Genomic DNA, 16055 nt, shown 5'->3' on the forward strand with positions numbered 1-16055 from the left:
TCTCTTTGCTTTCTATGAAGTAAATCAAGTCACCTTTTGACGCTTTACCCCCTAAGTCGGAGAATTCCCATCTGCTAGGATACCCCATACCCGGCGTTTCTATGCTGGCGCCAACATACGAAGCATAGGTGTAAGTCTCCCCTAAACCATGGGCGGCACCCTCTTTGTTGCGAAAATCAGGGTTGGTAAGCTTAAACTCATTCCTTAATCGCTCCCATGCGACTTTATCATATTTGTTATCCTTTGGGTTAAAGATAGTGTCACTAGGAAGCGGTGCTCCTAACTCAAACAATATCCTACGAATAGTAAAAGCAACATGAAATCGCAGGAAAGGAATATGGAACATGCCCGCGGCTATACCGCATCCTTTAGTAGCAGCCCAGACAGCAAAGTTTAACTGCTGCGGCCAATACCGCATGTTGGGACCTGATAACCATTCTCTGGATTCTTTCCCTGAGGTATGTTTCATGGCAGTTTCTCTAAAGATGTCTCTGACTTTTATTTTGAAAGTCGTAGAACCCACGGGGATTTCTAAGGAGGTAACCATCTTAGCAAAGTCATTTGCGCCACCTTTGTTATCGTAAAATGGGTAATCCTCCGTTGCCGGTAATAAATTCTCTGGAAAATTAGGCTGCCTTTCTTTATGCTCGGGTTTTGGGTTCTTTGGCTCCAAGTCCGCATTGCTGTACATTCTGGAGCCTTTATAGTAAATCCCATCGGGTCTCCTTTCGAACTTACTAGCATCCGCGTGCGGAAACATCTTCCTAAAGGCCCTCCAGTTCCAGTAATCCCGGTTGTCGTGATGTGGCTGCTCCTCTACGTTATTTCCAAAAGCGTCGTACATTAGTATATATAATGGATGTTATACCATCAGCACCTAAGTTGTACCCAGATGTTCCCTATACTACACCTAACGAACTAAACGCCGAAAACTTTCGTCTGAATAAAGCAAATCTAATCCTGGCTTACTTGGAAGGGCAGACAAAACACTACGAAAAAGTTAGGAAGAAATACGTCAGAGCCCGGAGTACGCTACATAAGATTGCGATAACTTCAGGATCCATTTCTGTTGTGTTAACGGGCTCCGGCGTTGCTACTTCGCTTACTGGACCGGGAATAATCGTTGGAGTTCCTTTGGCCGGCGTTGGGGCAGCTTGTGGTATTATTTCTGCTGTTGCTACGGGTATTATGAAACAGTTGTCAAGCAAAATATCCAAGCATGACACGACAATAGCTCTGTCAAGGGCTAAAGTAAATACGATCACTGACCTTGTCTCAAAGGCTTTGCGTGACAGAAAGATAGACGACGTAGAATTCTCGCTTATCTTAGCCGAAGAGGAAAAGTACGAGAAATTAAAGACTGACATAAGGAATAAAAAAACAGTCGTAAGAGATCTTTCCGAGGAATCTCGCAAAAAGATCTATCAAGAAGCGAAAGAAGAGCTTCAAAGAAAGCTTGCTCAGTAAACATCTGCTTCGAAAAGAGCGTGACGGGATTTCGTTTACATATCGAACGACAGTCTGGAAATTACGCGTAATCTTATGCCATAAGATTTATACCATAATACACGGTATGACCTTATTTAGTAAATTATTACGCGTAATATATATTATTTAGCGAATTATTACGCGTAATATAAATTATTTGCATGACCTTATTTGGCGAATTATTACACGTAATTTCTCATCTTATGCCATAAGATTCGCTATCTTCTTGGAATCCATCCTAACAGGGGGTGGTTGGGGTCTATTTTGTAAAATATTTCGTAAATTACGTCAGGATAATAAGGAATATCCTTATCCAGCCGACAAAACATCCACTCGGCTTTTGTCATATCAGAAACCTCGGGAATAGACTTACCGGTAATTTCAGACAAAAGATAGGGAATAGCTTTGTAATATTTTCCTAGTTTTAATTTTTTCAACGTTTTCCGTAGACTTTGCGGGGTTGGCTCTTCTAAATGGTCTACGATTTTCTTCTTTACTTCGTTGTCTAAATATACCGGCCGATAACCTTGGATATGACTCATCCAGTCCCTAAAGTATTTTATTCTTTTGTATGGCGTCTTCTTACGACCTCCGTTGGAATAATATTGTTCCCTGGTAGCACAAGGCACGGCATTACGAATATTTTTACCACACTCGTAACACTGTGCTGACGTGTCGTCTTCTATTTGCATTTTCTTACCACAACAAATATACTTATTTGGCTTAGTAGGTACAAACTTGGGTTTCAAGCACTTTACACAGAAATCATAAACAAACTCTTTACAATCTTCGCACTCCATATATAGACTAACATATTTGCGCTGTTGCCCCCAACCACACTTGGAGTGGGTTGTTTCCGTAGGCGGATTTTTGACACGGGTCTTGCCCGTGTTGAGATTGCGCTGGAACCCCCATTCCCTATACTACTGCCTTGACTTAGATCAGCCCAGAGGTAGTTTCAGGGTTTGATCTGTGAGTTAGCCATGCCCTGACTTAGATCAGCCCAGAGGTTGTTTCAGGGTTCCATCGCCCTCAGTCGCCCTGACTAAGTATATCAGCCCAGAGGTGATACTTTATCAAGCGCAGGGGAAGGTCCATTAAGACATGTTTATTCCTTTTGAATCGATTTTAAAGCAATCATTTTGCATAGAATTGCTGGCTAAGATGTCAAGGTGAAACAGGATTTCGTACAGGCAACGTTAAACAATAAAAGGAAGGTAAGGAAAAAGGACAAAAGAAAGAGAGAGAGAACGGTAGAGAACAAGAAAGAAAAGTTTGAATACAACAAGTACATTAACAACACTGCATTCAGTCTTGAACAAAAACGAACATAAAACATCATGTATGCTTATTAATTGATGTCTATTAAAGAAATTAACATTAAGTCACGGGTCAAACCACATAGGATCCCAAGTTTTCCAAACCCCGGAACCATTCCGTTAAATTAATGCCTACTCTAAGTTTGAATTTGAGACGCGAATGAACACGCAACTAGGTGTTTTACTTGTGGCATCCACAACGCATGCAAGCCCAGCTATTTTTGCAGTTTTAATGATCAGGGAAAGAGAGTGCATACCATATATTCGTGAAAAAACATTGCTAGAAATTGCACAAATGTGCATAAATTAGTAAATTCAGTAGACCTCAGTAGACCGTAGACCTACAAAACGTTGCACTAATTTGTACGATTTTGTTAGTTAACTTTCTCATGGATATATACATATGGTATGCACTCTAATATAGAAAATAATTCCAGGATTTTTTAGGGAGAAATAGAAAAATAGAAATAGAAAAATGATTTTAAGAATATTAAAAATTCTAATAACCTTAACAATAGCTGACAACCAGCGCTTTTTCTTTCTTTCTTTCTGGATTTTTTTCAGTCATTTTACACTCGTATTACTCATTTTTAATGCCTAGGGGAAAAGAAAAACCTGTTCGCATTAGTCATAGATATTCTTGCAAGTATACGTTCCGCGCATTGTTGAGTTCCGGAGACGCTCAAGACGTCACGAATTGTTTCACTGTCAAAACTTTGTAAACATGTCCAAAATAGAAGTGACTTATATGCTACGGTTATCGAAGATCCTAAAATTCTTTATAACAAGTTGGGTCACGTTCCCATTCTAGAAAATTCTTGGAATACGTATTGAACCATGGTTGTTAACTTGTTAAATTTAGCTCTGACTAGTAGAAAACATACTATATACCTTTGAAAAACTTCGTAAGAAACTGCAAAAATTAGTAAGTAGATAGTAGACCTACAAAACTTTGCATTATTTTTTACAATTTTGGCGAAATTAAAGTGCCTATCACCCTTCTGACAATATTATCAGTATTGATTCTACATGGGGTAAGATGTCCAATAACCCGAAAAAATTACATAGTTTGATTGCGGCTTCTTGATGTTATAAAGGGGTTTTCATGTCATATGCTAATGCTGTGACGTATGAGGAGGCATTTATGGTTATTTGTTGTTCCTCGTAATTCAAAACACCGGCTTCTATGGGAAAACTAACTTGCAATCATTTCTATAATAGCAATGGGGAAAACAATGACGTATTTCAAATTTAACTTATCTGTTCCAGTAATGTTTTGTATATTAAATGATTACTCCTCATACGTCACAGCATTAGTATATGGCATGGAAAAAGCTTTAAGACTTCAAGAAGTTGCACTTAAACTATATATTTTTTCGGGTTATTCAACATCTTACCCCATGTAGAATTAATACTGTGAATATTGTCAGAAGGGTGATAGAAACTTTAAAGTTCGCAAAAAATGAGCGTCGAGAACACAAAGTGACGCGACTCAATATAAAGAATAGACCTTATTCGTTGTGTGACAATGTTTTCCCAATTCAGCGTGACAAACCTCTGGGAGAATGAAGAGCTATTGTTTTGAAACTCGTCGGGATATCATCGTTATTCCTTTCGTATCCTTTGGGATACTCATGAATTTTTCGGTGAGTAAAAACAAAAGAAAATGAATCCCCTGGAGGTTCGTCACGCTGAATTGGGAAAACATTGTCACACCGCGAATAAGGTCTATTGATGACCAATAAAAAGCAGAGATAAGATGTTAATGGAATCCAGGTACTATCAGTAACTGAATATTTTGTACCAATATTGAATATATATCTTTTATGGTTGTATAGTTAAGTGTCGTTCTAATGGAAGGGTAGTTGAATAATTTATTCAATGGAATCACGAAATTTAAGTGACTTTTATAGAATATGATTTTTAAGTTTAAATTTAAGTGACGCAAAAATAAGGCAGTTTTCGTATGACTGTGAAAATCTCACTGCACGAACACGGTCGTGACATGGCAACGCATTCGCCAGACCAATCACATTGCACGAGAATTTACCCTCCATCCAATCAAATGCCCAGAAAACGGATGAACACGGCGCCGACACGGTCACGGCACTGCCAAACCAATCGTATTGCGCGAGAAACAAAAACCGCCAATCAAAATTCTAGAAAACATCACGGTCACGGCAAGGCACGCATACACCGTCTTTTTCACAGTCATACGAAAACTGCTCTATGCGAAAACTGAAATCGCGAAATTAACTTAAAATAAGGTAACTGGGGAGTAACGCAACACCGCAAGGGAGGGGAGGCTGGGAAATAAGAAAGCCAAGAGGAGAAAATATTGGGATGATTTTCTGTTCCTGCACGTATTTTCTCGTGCAACTTGTCACGCAAGAATGCGTGACTCATAATTTTAATGGCAGCAAAAAGAAATGGAATAGGCCTTTTACAATAGATTGATTGACACGTGATTGTTACTGGATGGCCAAAAAATTGGACTTCCTTTATTTAAAGATATTTTGCTGGATTACTATTGTCGTATCCTAAACCTTTTCAAAAATACTTTTTTCCCTTTTGAGATACTTTCGATTTCAAGATACGAAGCAATTTAAAGTTTGTTTGCCATCCATTAAAGCGGTCTTTTCCAAGGGACCTTGAGCTGAATAAGCCTGAAGCGAGATGACGCTTTACCCCCGACTCTATAGGTTACTATCAATAGAAGTCACTTCCGCTAATAGCTCTTTTTGATGGCTTGTAGAATCCTGGAGGTTGTTTTGATCTCTTGTTTTCTGGTTTGATGTCGTGAAAATAGTCAAATACAATATTTTGATGTTTTGACTTAGCTAGTTGCTCCCCAGTCAACCGCTTGTTTGCCCCCCAGTCAACTCCAAAAAGTCACGTGATTGATAGTAAGCAATACCATAATAGTTTTTAAAAATCTTTCATATTAAAATTTTTGATTCCTTAGAGAATACGGGAACAATAGTCATAATTAAAGAACAAAAGCAGTGTGAAAAGGATTATGGTCTAGAGACGGGGGTAAAACGTCATCTCGCTTCAGGATTATTGATTCGTTATCAAAGTCATATATCTGCACGTGACTGTTGCAATTGGCCTATTATTCGCAAGTAAAAGTTAAAAACAATATCCAAATCATGATATTCTCCAACTTTAATCTATCAATTTATTGGGCTTCATATCATTTTGGTAGAATATATTATCAATGTACAAAGTTTAAATGCTAGCATCGCAGATAAGACTAATTATGTAATATACCAAAAATATAATTATAGTAATGATTTATAACCTAATTCTTAAATATTTGAATATGTAGTTTTATTTAGGTTAAGACATCGGCTGATGATCAACTAGTTTCACTTCAAAATTTTATTGCAAATTGGGCGTAATGTTTCCCCATTTTAGGCCACGCGTCATTCCCTAGAGTATCATTTCTTTGTTTAACGGAATGAGAAGACACATGAATTTGGATACAACTCAAACAAAGAATCACATTCTCAGAGAATGAAATATGGTCTGGAACGGGAAAACATTGCATCCAAGCTAAAAAGGTATATTATGTATTGGCTATCGTCTAATGGTTATTGACGCTGACTCTTTATGTGCAATTGGAGTCACGAATAAAACATTTTTATGTTGTAAGCAAGTGAGAGGACTGAGGCAAGAAGGAAAGGAAGAAACGGAAAGAAAGGGAAGGGAAGGGAAAGGAAAGAAAAGGAAAGGAAAGGAAAGGAAAGGAAAGGAAAGGAAAGGAAAGGAAAGGAAAGGAAAGGAAAGGAAAGGAAAGGAAAGGAAAGGAAAGGAAAGGAAAGGAAAGGAAAAGAAAGGAAAGGAAAGGAAAAAGATCGAGTCAAGAATAAATATCATACAATTTGCAAACCAGAAAAATGAGTTGCGCATGAAAATAACGCTCTGATAACTAATGGCCCTGAGTCAAATTTTACATATATATTTTACTCAATATTGCATAATTTGTGTTGTGCATGACCATGCAGAATACGCCTTCCAATAAAAACATGTCTTCTCAATTTCAGGAGAAGAGGAGAAGATAAAGGTACCCTCTTTCCTTGTCGTTCTTCTCTTACCGACAGACAGGACGAGAGACAACGCACGCAGGCACTCAGTTATCAAAACGGGGCACTGAAAAAAGACCTCTGCATGAAGAGTCGTTGTACCCTCACTTCAAGAAAAATCGACTTCATTTTGATGTCTCTGAATCCCCCATCTCTTTACTTGTTACCTCATACCTCGTCATCTTGTTCTCTTGGTATCATCATCGGCTACGAAAATCAGCTTGAAGGGAATTTAAACTTTTCTTTTAAACGTAAGATAAGGTCTTTGATCTCCTGGCGTTTACCTGATATGCCATTGTGCGTGAACCAGCTGGTCTTGTGGATAGGTAGTCTGTAATCCTGAATAGGATCCTAAGGGGGAAAAATCGAGAAAAATTAAAAGGTTGCGGCTATACATGTGCCATCAATTAATAAGTCCCTTATTTTAAGGCCCAACCACGGTGGCACTGTTGTACGTAAAATCTTCTGCAACATTGCGCGCGACGTAAGTTTCATCGACGAGTAATGTTGCCGGCAATCACGTGATGTTCTTAACCAATGAAACTCGATTATATTGGTATACCGTTGACTAGGATTGAGTACTTTTCTTAGAGTGCTTTTAGTCTCACTGTTGAATAGGTGACGTCAACTAAATTAGATAAGTTATTTACTATTTTAGGTGACGTCAACTAAATTGGATAAGTTAGTTACTATTTTAGCTGACCTCACATAAATTTGAAACTACGAGTAAACCGCTACTGAGATGAGGGGGAGAAACGATGATACAAATGAATGTCTATTCACTCATTCTCTGGTAAAACAACCCCCCGGATTAGCATGACCGTTATTTGGCGCGCTTTTACTATTTTAGGTGACATCAACTAAAAAGTTACTTAAGTTAGATAAATTCATCTAACTATTCAACAGTGAGACTAAAAGCACTCTAATACATAGTAGTGTCTCAAAAGTATCAACGTGAGACACCCGTATAAAACCTTGTAACTTGCTCGCAACAGTTTTGTCGGTGAGTTTACTGCCAATAACCTATAGACTTTTTCCGACCCTCCTGTTTTTCCTCCCTCCTCTCAAATCAACCCTAACTAATTCAAACTGGTTAGAGCTGTGCTCTGGGGTCATACATGAACTGTATAGTGGCTGCAAGAGGCGCCTTCACATGCTTTAAGTCAGTTGAGCCCGCTAAGCTGCGCTCTTGCTGTACTCGCGGTGGTGATTAGCGATAACAAGTTTTTTTTTTTAGTTTGTAAATTTTACAAAGTTATAGTGAAAAACAGCTTTTTAATCATAGTGAGTAATGAATACGTCTTACCTCGAAGAAGCTTTCTACATACTGTAGAACAAATATGCCGCAATCACAATGATTATCTTGTTCTGGTACCTGTACAACACAACATCATCATTAAACGACCAGACAGAAGAAATTAGAGAGAAAAAATAAAATATCTTACAAAACAACACCATCAATAAACAACCACACAGAAAAAATCAGAGTGAACAAATAAACTCTTACAATATGACACCATCAATGCATCAACGTTGCTCAAAATATATACCTTGGGAAATGCTCCTTTGAATGACTGCTGTGTGAAATCTCGGTCTAATTTATCTGGCCTCTTTGCTTTCCACTCGCGAGATAAATAACTATGAAGAATGAAAGTAAAGGGCTTTTGTTTCAATAAACTGTAGAGGTATCAAGAGCAATCAACATAATACATAAGGCATAAAGAACGTAAGATGTTTGTACCCAAGCTACACCATATTGGTAATATCAGTAAAAGCCAGATAAGGTGCATTGTGGTCTAGCTTGGGTACAAACATCTCCATATAAGGCATAAGGAACGTAAGATGTTTGTACCCAAGATACACCACAATATTATTGCCCTATTTCACTATGACGTCACATCAAAACAATCTATTGTTTAAACGCAAAGGATCATGGGCGTCGGACGGGGTCAAATCAACGCAAATTCAAATTGTTCTAAAACCCGTATCAATCCACGAAGAGAAGTAGAATAGCCAGCAAACGCTCAGAATATTTTTTTGTTCATATTGACACATATTATATCTGAAAACCAGGCCATTTAAGATTAAACTATTTCTCTAGGAGCAAATGTTGTTGAATTTTCTATTGGATTTGGCGATTCTATCCCCCACATAAACAAGCAGTGACGTCATAGTGAAATAGGGCATTTGGTACATCAGTAAAAGCCAGACAGGTGCATTCTGGTCTAGTTTGGATACAATCAACACCATATAAGGCATGACCAACAAAATATGTTTGTACCCAAGCTATACCACAATGCACTGTACCCTTTAGTTATCAAAAAAGGTCTTGTCATGCATATGATATACTGACTTACTTTCTAAGGTTCATAAAAACTCTGGATCGTCCAGTATTAGCAAGTGAATCAAAGATTAAAATGCATGGGCTGTTGAAATCAAAATAAACAGAAACATTTGATTATTGCTAATCCCTGTGGCAACAACCTCCTCAGGAAGCCTTAAAAATGTATACAAATTCCTGTGAATTTTTTTCCAAAGAATAAAGAAGACATGATTCTAATCAAACTAGATCATTTTCTGACCAGTCAGAGAAGGATTTCAGCTTTATTATAGATATTGTATATATAAATTTTAGTACACATTGTATTTAAATTAGGAATTTAGTTAAGATGACTCCTCAAGCGGCAACACTTATTTAATGCTATTGTTTTTACGGCAACCAGGATGGCTCAGTTGGTTGAGCATCAGACTTTTGTGTGGGATGTTGCAGTTTGAGTCCCGGCCGGACTAACACTCAGGGTCTTAAAATAACTGAGGAGAAAGTGCTGCCTTTGTAATAAGGACTACAAATGGTTAGTATAGACCTTCATGTTGCTCGGATGAACATGTAAAATGGCGGTCATCTCTCCACACTACCTCACTCTACAATGAAGAGACCTAAAAGAATTGCATTTTTTGCATTGTATCACTCACTTAGCTTTCAAGACTGGCTTGATCTTTTTCACTGGTTTTTTGGAAGGAGTTCCCTTTTTTGCACCTACAGCAAGTGCGCTTGTCTCAAAATCAGCATCGTCTTCATCATCATCAGCAGTCTCGCTTTTTTCATCCACGCTGACTTTGACTTTAGCTTTTTCTTTTTTGAAGTCTTCAGAGTCTTCAATCACGTCTACCTATTCCAATTATTAAAGTGGGATATATATTATATTATAAATATGATATAAAATATGGTTATTCTTATTATCATCGTCATCATCATTATCACCATCATTATGATTGTCATGGTCATTTTCATTGTCATTACAAGTCATAGTCGATCTACATTATTAGATAAGCCCAGAGGTTGCTTCAGGGTTTGATAAAATAGTCCCTTTTTTCATTCCATAAATACCACTGTGTTTTAAGACTGAAGACTCATCTCTGCAGGCTTAGCCTTGCTTAAGAGTAAATCATTTGCAAATGTCAACTTTAATGTAAAGAATGTGCAGCTTGAACAATGCCAATATTTTAAAATCCCACGAACTTTTAATGGTATCTGTGAATACCTGACTTATAAACAAGGCAAAGCCTGTGCAAAGGAGTCTGTAGTCTTCAAAAACAGTGGTATGCATTGTATGTGAAACTGGTGTATTTTTTGTATGTATTGTTTTTTTACTTACCTCAGGTTGTTCTTGTGAGCTACTTTCCTCTATTATAGGCTCAACTAGGTTGGGAAAGCAAATGATTGCCAGATACCAGTGAGAGCTGAAAAAAAAAAAAAAAAAAAAGAAATAAATAGCCTCTTCAATCCATGTACCAGCTGTGTTGATGTCCAGAATGAACTCAAGGTCAACCAATCAGAATTGAGGATTCGACATCGTATTTGGATTACCATTTTCCTTGATTCTGCTGAGAGAACCCATGAAATATGAATTCTTCGTTTCTCTTATTTGATTGTAAATGCTACTAGTCAAACTCATGGTGGAATTCCATTTCAATCCACGAGAAAAATATTCATTGTTTTAAGTCCCTGCTCAGGAAATGCTAACCAAAAAATGTTCACCAATAATTGCCCTATTTCATAATGGCATCACATCAAAACAAACTATTATTTTAACGCTAGGGATCATGGTCGCTGGAGGGGGATGGAATGACAACAACACATCTTAAATCACAATGAAATTTGGTTTATGAGCTGGTGATGGCAAGAACAACTAAATATTACGCTAAATATCTCAAAAGAAGAGGATTAAGCTTAAATTTAGTCTAAATTTCTATCATTTTAGCCGATGTAAACAAACCGTGACATCACTATGAAATAGGGCAATTCATTTCAGTGAATGCTCTCAACATACAGCATACGGTGGAGCTGGATATCTTCAGATGTCACTCTTTAGCAATAGAGAAAAATAAATAATCCATCAATGGTTATATATCAATGACATTAAATTACCTCTCATTGATTGGAACAATTATAAAGTCCTTGCTGAATATATCAACATTTCTGGTCCATTTTTTTACTTGGCTGTGCATGCGATCTTGAGGACTAAAGAAATAAATAAAATCATTAACAACACCCTAGATATGGGCACAATATTGTGAGCAAATACATGATACAGGGTTGGATCCAGGGGGCGTCCTGTGGTGTACCGGACCGGACACCCCCCTATTGCCAGAATATTAAATATTACTACTCTTAGCTTTTTTTTTTTAAGAAAAAGAAACACTTACGATAAATAATATCTGTATATATTACAACAACCTAGGACAACACCCTAACAAATTATAAAAGGGATGCCAAAAATTTTTTTGGTTTTTTTCAAATTTAATAAATAAAATAAAATAAATAAAATAAATAAATGGGATTTAACAGTGGCATTTATACAGAGTAGCTATTCATCCACTGTAATTCCAATTGGAATTTAGGAGTTGATTTTTGCGCAGGGAGAACTGGAGAACCCGGAGAAAAACCCTCGAAGCACAGGAGAGAACCAACAAACAACTCTACTCACATACGACACCGAGCTCAGCGGGACTCGAACCCAGGTCGCATTGGTGAGAGGCGAGCGCTATCACCGCTATGCCACCCGTGCTTCCCTAGGACAATAAATAGCAGCAGAGGTACCTTTGAAAGAATTCGTTATTGCTTTTCTGGGTCAATCTCTTGTAGAAAAATGAACTAAATATATGAGTTCTGTTCTTGTCACCATCACTGAGTATGCCATGATAAATATACCTAAAAACAAAGAATTTATTGATTTTTTTTTTTTGAACCCAACAATAATTTTGCAACTAAGTGTGTATGACACACTCCAGTGTCACTAACTCCCTAGAATTAATATTTCAAGCACATAACTTTCAACTCAAAATGTTGGTTTTTACAGAGGGAGGAATATTGGAGGAGCCAGGGAAAAACACTTGTGGAAAGGGAGAGAACAACACATCAAACCGTGTCTAATTCATAGGGATGGATGGATAGAAGGAATAGATGGATGGATAGATGGATGGATGGATGGATGGATGGATGGATGGATGGATGGATGGATGGGTGGGTGGGTGGGTGGGTGGATGGATGGATGGATGGATAGATGGATGGATGGATGGGTGGGTGGGTGGATGGATGGATGGGTGGGTGGGTGGGTGGATGGATCGGTGGATGGATGGGTGGATGGATGGATATAATTATAATGTATTAAATGGGTGGATGATAGATTGATTACAATAACTGACTATAATACTTACTTCAGATAAAAGTCAATGATGACGTCATTAAGAAACTCTCCTTCCGCCAGACACTCCACGTCGGCAGACGTGACAGTTATTCCACCAGGGGTGGGAGGGAAAGGGTAGATTATCATTCTACAATAAAAAATAAATAAAAATCAACCCTAACTAATTCAAACTGGTTAGAGCTGTGCTCCAGGGTCATACATGGACAGTATAGGTGCCGCCAGAGGCGCCATCACATGCTTTCAGTTTGACCTCGTTGAGCTGCGCCACTTGCGGCGGTGATTAGCCATGTCAATTTTCTTAATAGAACCCCATCTTTGTGATGATATAAGAGATGATATAATAATATAGGATCCAGTATTTACTTGGTTGGAGTAACAGTGGTTCTTGCTGTTAACTTGATAGCACTTGATCTGGTGTTGTAGTGGGAATTCTGCTTGGCAGCAACACCTTCCAAGATCAATGGTAATAGTATTACAGAACAAATAAGGAATGAAAATGAAAAGAAAATGAAAGAAAAGAGGAATGAGAAAAATAATAAAATCAAGAAAATCCAAAATCAATGGTAATAGTATTACAGAACAAATAAGGAATGAGAATGAAAAGAAAATGAAAGAAAAGAGGAATGAGAAAAATAATAAAATCAAGAACAATGATGGGAATGAGAATTTATGTATAAAAAAATAGGAAGAAAAAGGAGAAAAAGAATAAGAGAAAGGAATAAGAATGAGAAAAACAAGAAAAATAATAACAAAGAGAATGCACATAGAGGTAAGCATTGCAGGACAAATTGGGAATAAGAATCTGATTAAGAATACATTAAGTAATTTGGGAAAAGAATGAGGATGAAACAATAAATAAGGATGGGAATAATTGCATGAGAGAACATGAAATGCAGTATATAAGAACCACCCACTATAAGGATGCCAATAATCATATGAAGTCATTTCTAAAGAAAATAAGAACTAGAAACGGAAAAGGGAAAGAAGAAGGAAAAAGATTAAGACATTTCTCCACAAGTGTATATCTGTGTTGCTTATATAGTTTTATTGTTATTTACTATTTCACTCACTTTTTGATGTTGAATTAGATGAAGAATTTAACCATTTACTCAATTTCTCTGTTTCTTCATCACTAGATTACAAATAAGTGCAGAAGGATAAGGCCCTGTCCACACGTATCCGCAAATTTTTGCATCCACAAATTATTTTTTGCGGATACGAAAATGTTTGTGTCCACACGCAGCATATTCGAATTGTTTTCACCGTCCACACGCATCCGTTTTCGTAAAATATGCGGATACAGACACAAAAATTTGTGGACGGGTGTGGACGCAACCCCTATCCATAAAAAAAAAAATTGCGGATACAAAAATTTGCGGATACGTGTGGACAGGGCCCAAGAAACAAAATAGCTTTGGAATCAAACTTAAAACTTATATTTTACAACCACTACTACCCATATGGGGCTACTCCATGACATTCTAAAATGCTTTATTAGTATTATAGTGAAATCTGTCATTTTGTAAAGTTTACCCAGATCAAAAGAAGGAATTTAATTGTATGTTGGCAAGAGAAGATTAGCCCAGTTTAAAGCATTTTTTTGCAAAGTGCAATGATTAAAGTACAGTAAATGCCACAACTTATTGGAAAGCGAGGTTAATGACATGGATACAAGTTATTGCTGTAAAGCTAGAAAATACTGCCAACCTTAACTCTTTGAATTCCTTGCAAAGTCTGTCTTGAACCTACAAAGTACATTGAACAAATGAAAAAAAAATGAAGTATTCTTTCTAGCAAGACAAAGAACGGGGGTGGGGGGTAGGAGGAAGATATGAACATTCCAATCAAGGCTGTGATAAATTTCAAAAATATGTGAGTTGAGAGTTGTGTGTATAGAATATTCGAATGTAGTAAGGAATGTGTATGAAGGATACCCAGCCCCACAAGCTTATAGCTTTAAATCCTCCTGCATACAAATAAAAAAAGATTTGTTTATTTATTTTATCTAATGGACATAGTTTGCTAAGCTCAGGGCTCGCGTTTGATTCCCAAGAGAAAAAAATCAAGGGTATTTCAAGGAGTATTCAAGGACAAAATTTTCATATTCAAGGGCATTTCAAAAAGATGTGTCTAAAGCTTAATTTGTTGTTGCACTTGCCAAGGACTACAACAAAAATTTTGGAGCTTTCATTCGTTCTTTAGCAGATTTTCCTTGGGATAACCACAGGTAGCCTAAATAATGAAAATTAAGGACCTGCACGAAGCCTGCGAACTTTACAGGATGTGATTAATGGTAGTTCTTACCCATTCTGTAATATCTGCAAGGGTCTCAGCTGATAGTACATCATCTACTTGAAGTACAATATATGTTTCTTCTACCACTTGAAACAAATATAGCATAAATAAATATTAGACATATTTAGGAAGCCTTTTATTGGTCAACCATATCCTAGATATGAGACGTAATAGCAATAGATGCACGGGTGTTGCATTGCTAACATGCTGCCTCTCACCAATGTTGCTGTAGTAGGGATGTACTGACCATACAGCAGTGAGAGAAAGCGTCGTAGCAGTGCATGCCACCCAAGACAGGAAAAAAGACTGACTTGACAAAGACAAGCGATGCACTAAACCTGCATCTCACCTGCACTGCATGGATCAAAGAATTTACCAAATCCGCTGAACTTTCCCTGTAGCTTCAAAGCACAACACTGATTCACCTCCAATACTATGATCTTGGGGTCATCTACATGGATCTACCAAGACAGTAGAAAGATCAAGAATATTAATTAAGATTTAAATATTCTATACATTTTTCTTATCTGTTATCAGGGCCTAAAAATATTCTCATTGGCTGTGCGAGCAGGCAGTATTTTCTTTTCTACTTGTTGTTTTGCAATAAGCTTCATTTTGACCAGTAATGTTGAACCAGAAATGAAGTATGACAGAGCTAAAACTAATTTGGCCAGCCAGTCATCATAACCAGGGATTGACTGGTTGGTATCTTAAGTATTTTGACATGGCCCAGGGCTGACAACCACCGCTGGTAAGTTGCTGGTCATGGCAACCAACCAAATTAGTTTTAGCTTCATTATACCTTGTTCTGGCTCAACGTTACTTTAAAACGGCAAAGCAAAGATTTGATCGAACAAGTTCCAATTCTGGGAGGACCTTTCTGATGTCCAGCGATTGTTTTTGGCCTAACACTGTTCCTAAAGAAGTGCACATGTAGGTTTGTTACATGTTTCCTACCTTGAATGAATTAATGTAGTCGGCAAGAATGAGAACCACTTTTTCTACAGGCCTATTATTATTGTCCACTGTCAATCAAAATGAAAAGCTTAAGTAAACAAAGAAAAATCAATCTCTTTTATTTATTTATTTATTTTATTTTTTATCGGTTTTATTTCAACAATATTTGTAAAGATATGTCCCATTTAGCAGAGCTAGTT

General features: G+C 37.3%; 1 protein-coding gene and 1 long non-coding RNA gene across 2 annotated transcripts in view; one reads left to right on the plus strand and one right to left on the minus strand.

Moving 5' to 3' along the window:
- The first annotated feature begins 3532 nt into the window (after positions 1 to 3532).
- On the plus strand, positions 3533 to 7289 carry LOC116303893 (uncharacterized). Its single transcript, XR_016121311.1, has 2 exons — positions 3533 to 3732; positions 6857 to 7289. It is a non-coding gene; the product is annotated as an uncharacterized LOC116303893 (long non-coding RNA).
- The window catches only part of LOC116303892 (uncharacterized), a 16066-nt gene continuing 7122 nt past the window's right edge, over positions 7112 to 16055 (minus strand). The window contains exons 11-25 of the mRNA XM_031713501.2: positions 15856 to 15923; positions 15248 to 15359; positions 14908 to 14984; positions 14311 to 14348; positions 13674 to 13735; positions 12967 to 13051; positions 12614 to 12730; positions 11997 to 12107; positions 11325 to 11417; positions 10552 to 10636; positions 9869 to 10065; positions 9253 to 9321; positions 8446 to 8533; positions 8202 to 8270; positions 7112 to 7246 (exon numbers count right to left, since the gene is read on the minus strand). Of these exons, the coding sequence (XP_031569361.2) occupies positions 7112 to 7246; positions 8202 to 8270; positions 8446 to 8533; positions 9253 to 9321; positions 9869 to 10065; positions 10552 to 10636; positions 11325 to 11417; positions 11997 to 12107; positions 12614 to 12730; positions 12967 to 13051; positions 13674 to 13735; positions 14311 to 14348; positions 14908 to 14984; positions 15248 to 15359; positions 15856 to 15923 (1406 nt within the window). The remainder of the gene's footprint in view (positions 7247 to 8201; positions 8271 to 8445; positions 8534 to 9252; positions 9322 to 9868; positions 10066 to 10551; positions 10637 to 11324; positions 11418 to 11996; positions 12108 to 12613; positions 12731 to 12966; positions 13052 to 13673; positions 13736 to 14310; positions 14349 to 14907; positions 14985 to 15247; positions 15360 to 15855; positions 15924 to 16055) is intronic.

Source organism: Actinia tenebrosa, unplaced genomic scaffold (assembly GCF_029948245.1).
Source record: "Actinia tenebrosa isolate PJP-AT-01 unplaced genomic scaffold, QUT_ActTen_1.0 PGA_scaffold5__44_contigs__length_20552954, whole genome shotgun sequence".
Classification (NCBI taxonomy): Eukaryota; Metazoa; Cnidaria; class Anthozoa; order Actiniaria; family Actiniidae; genus Actinia; species Actinia tenebrosa.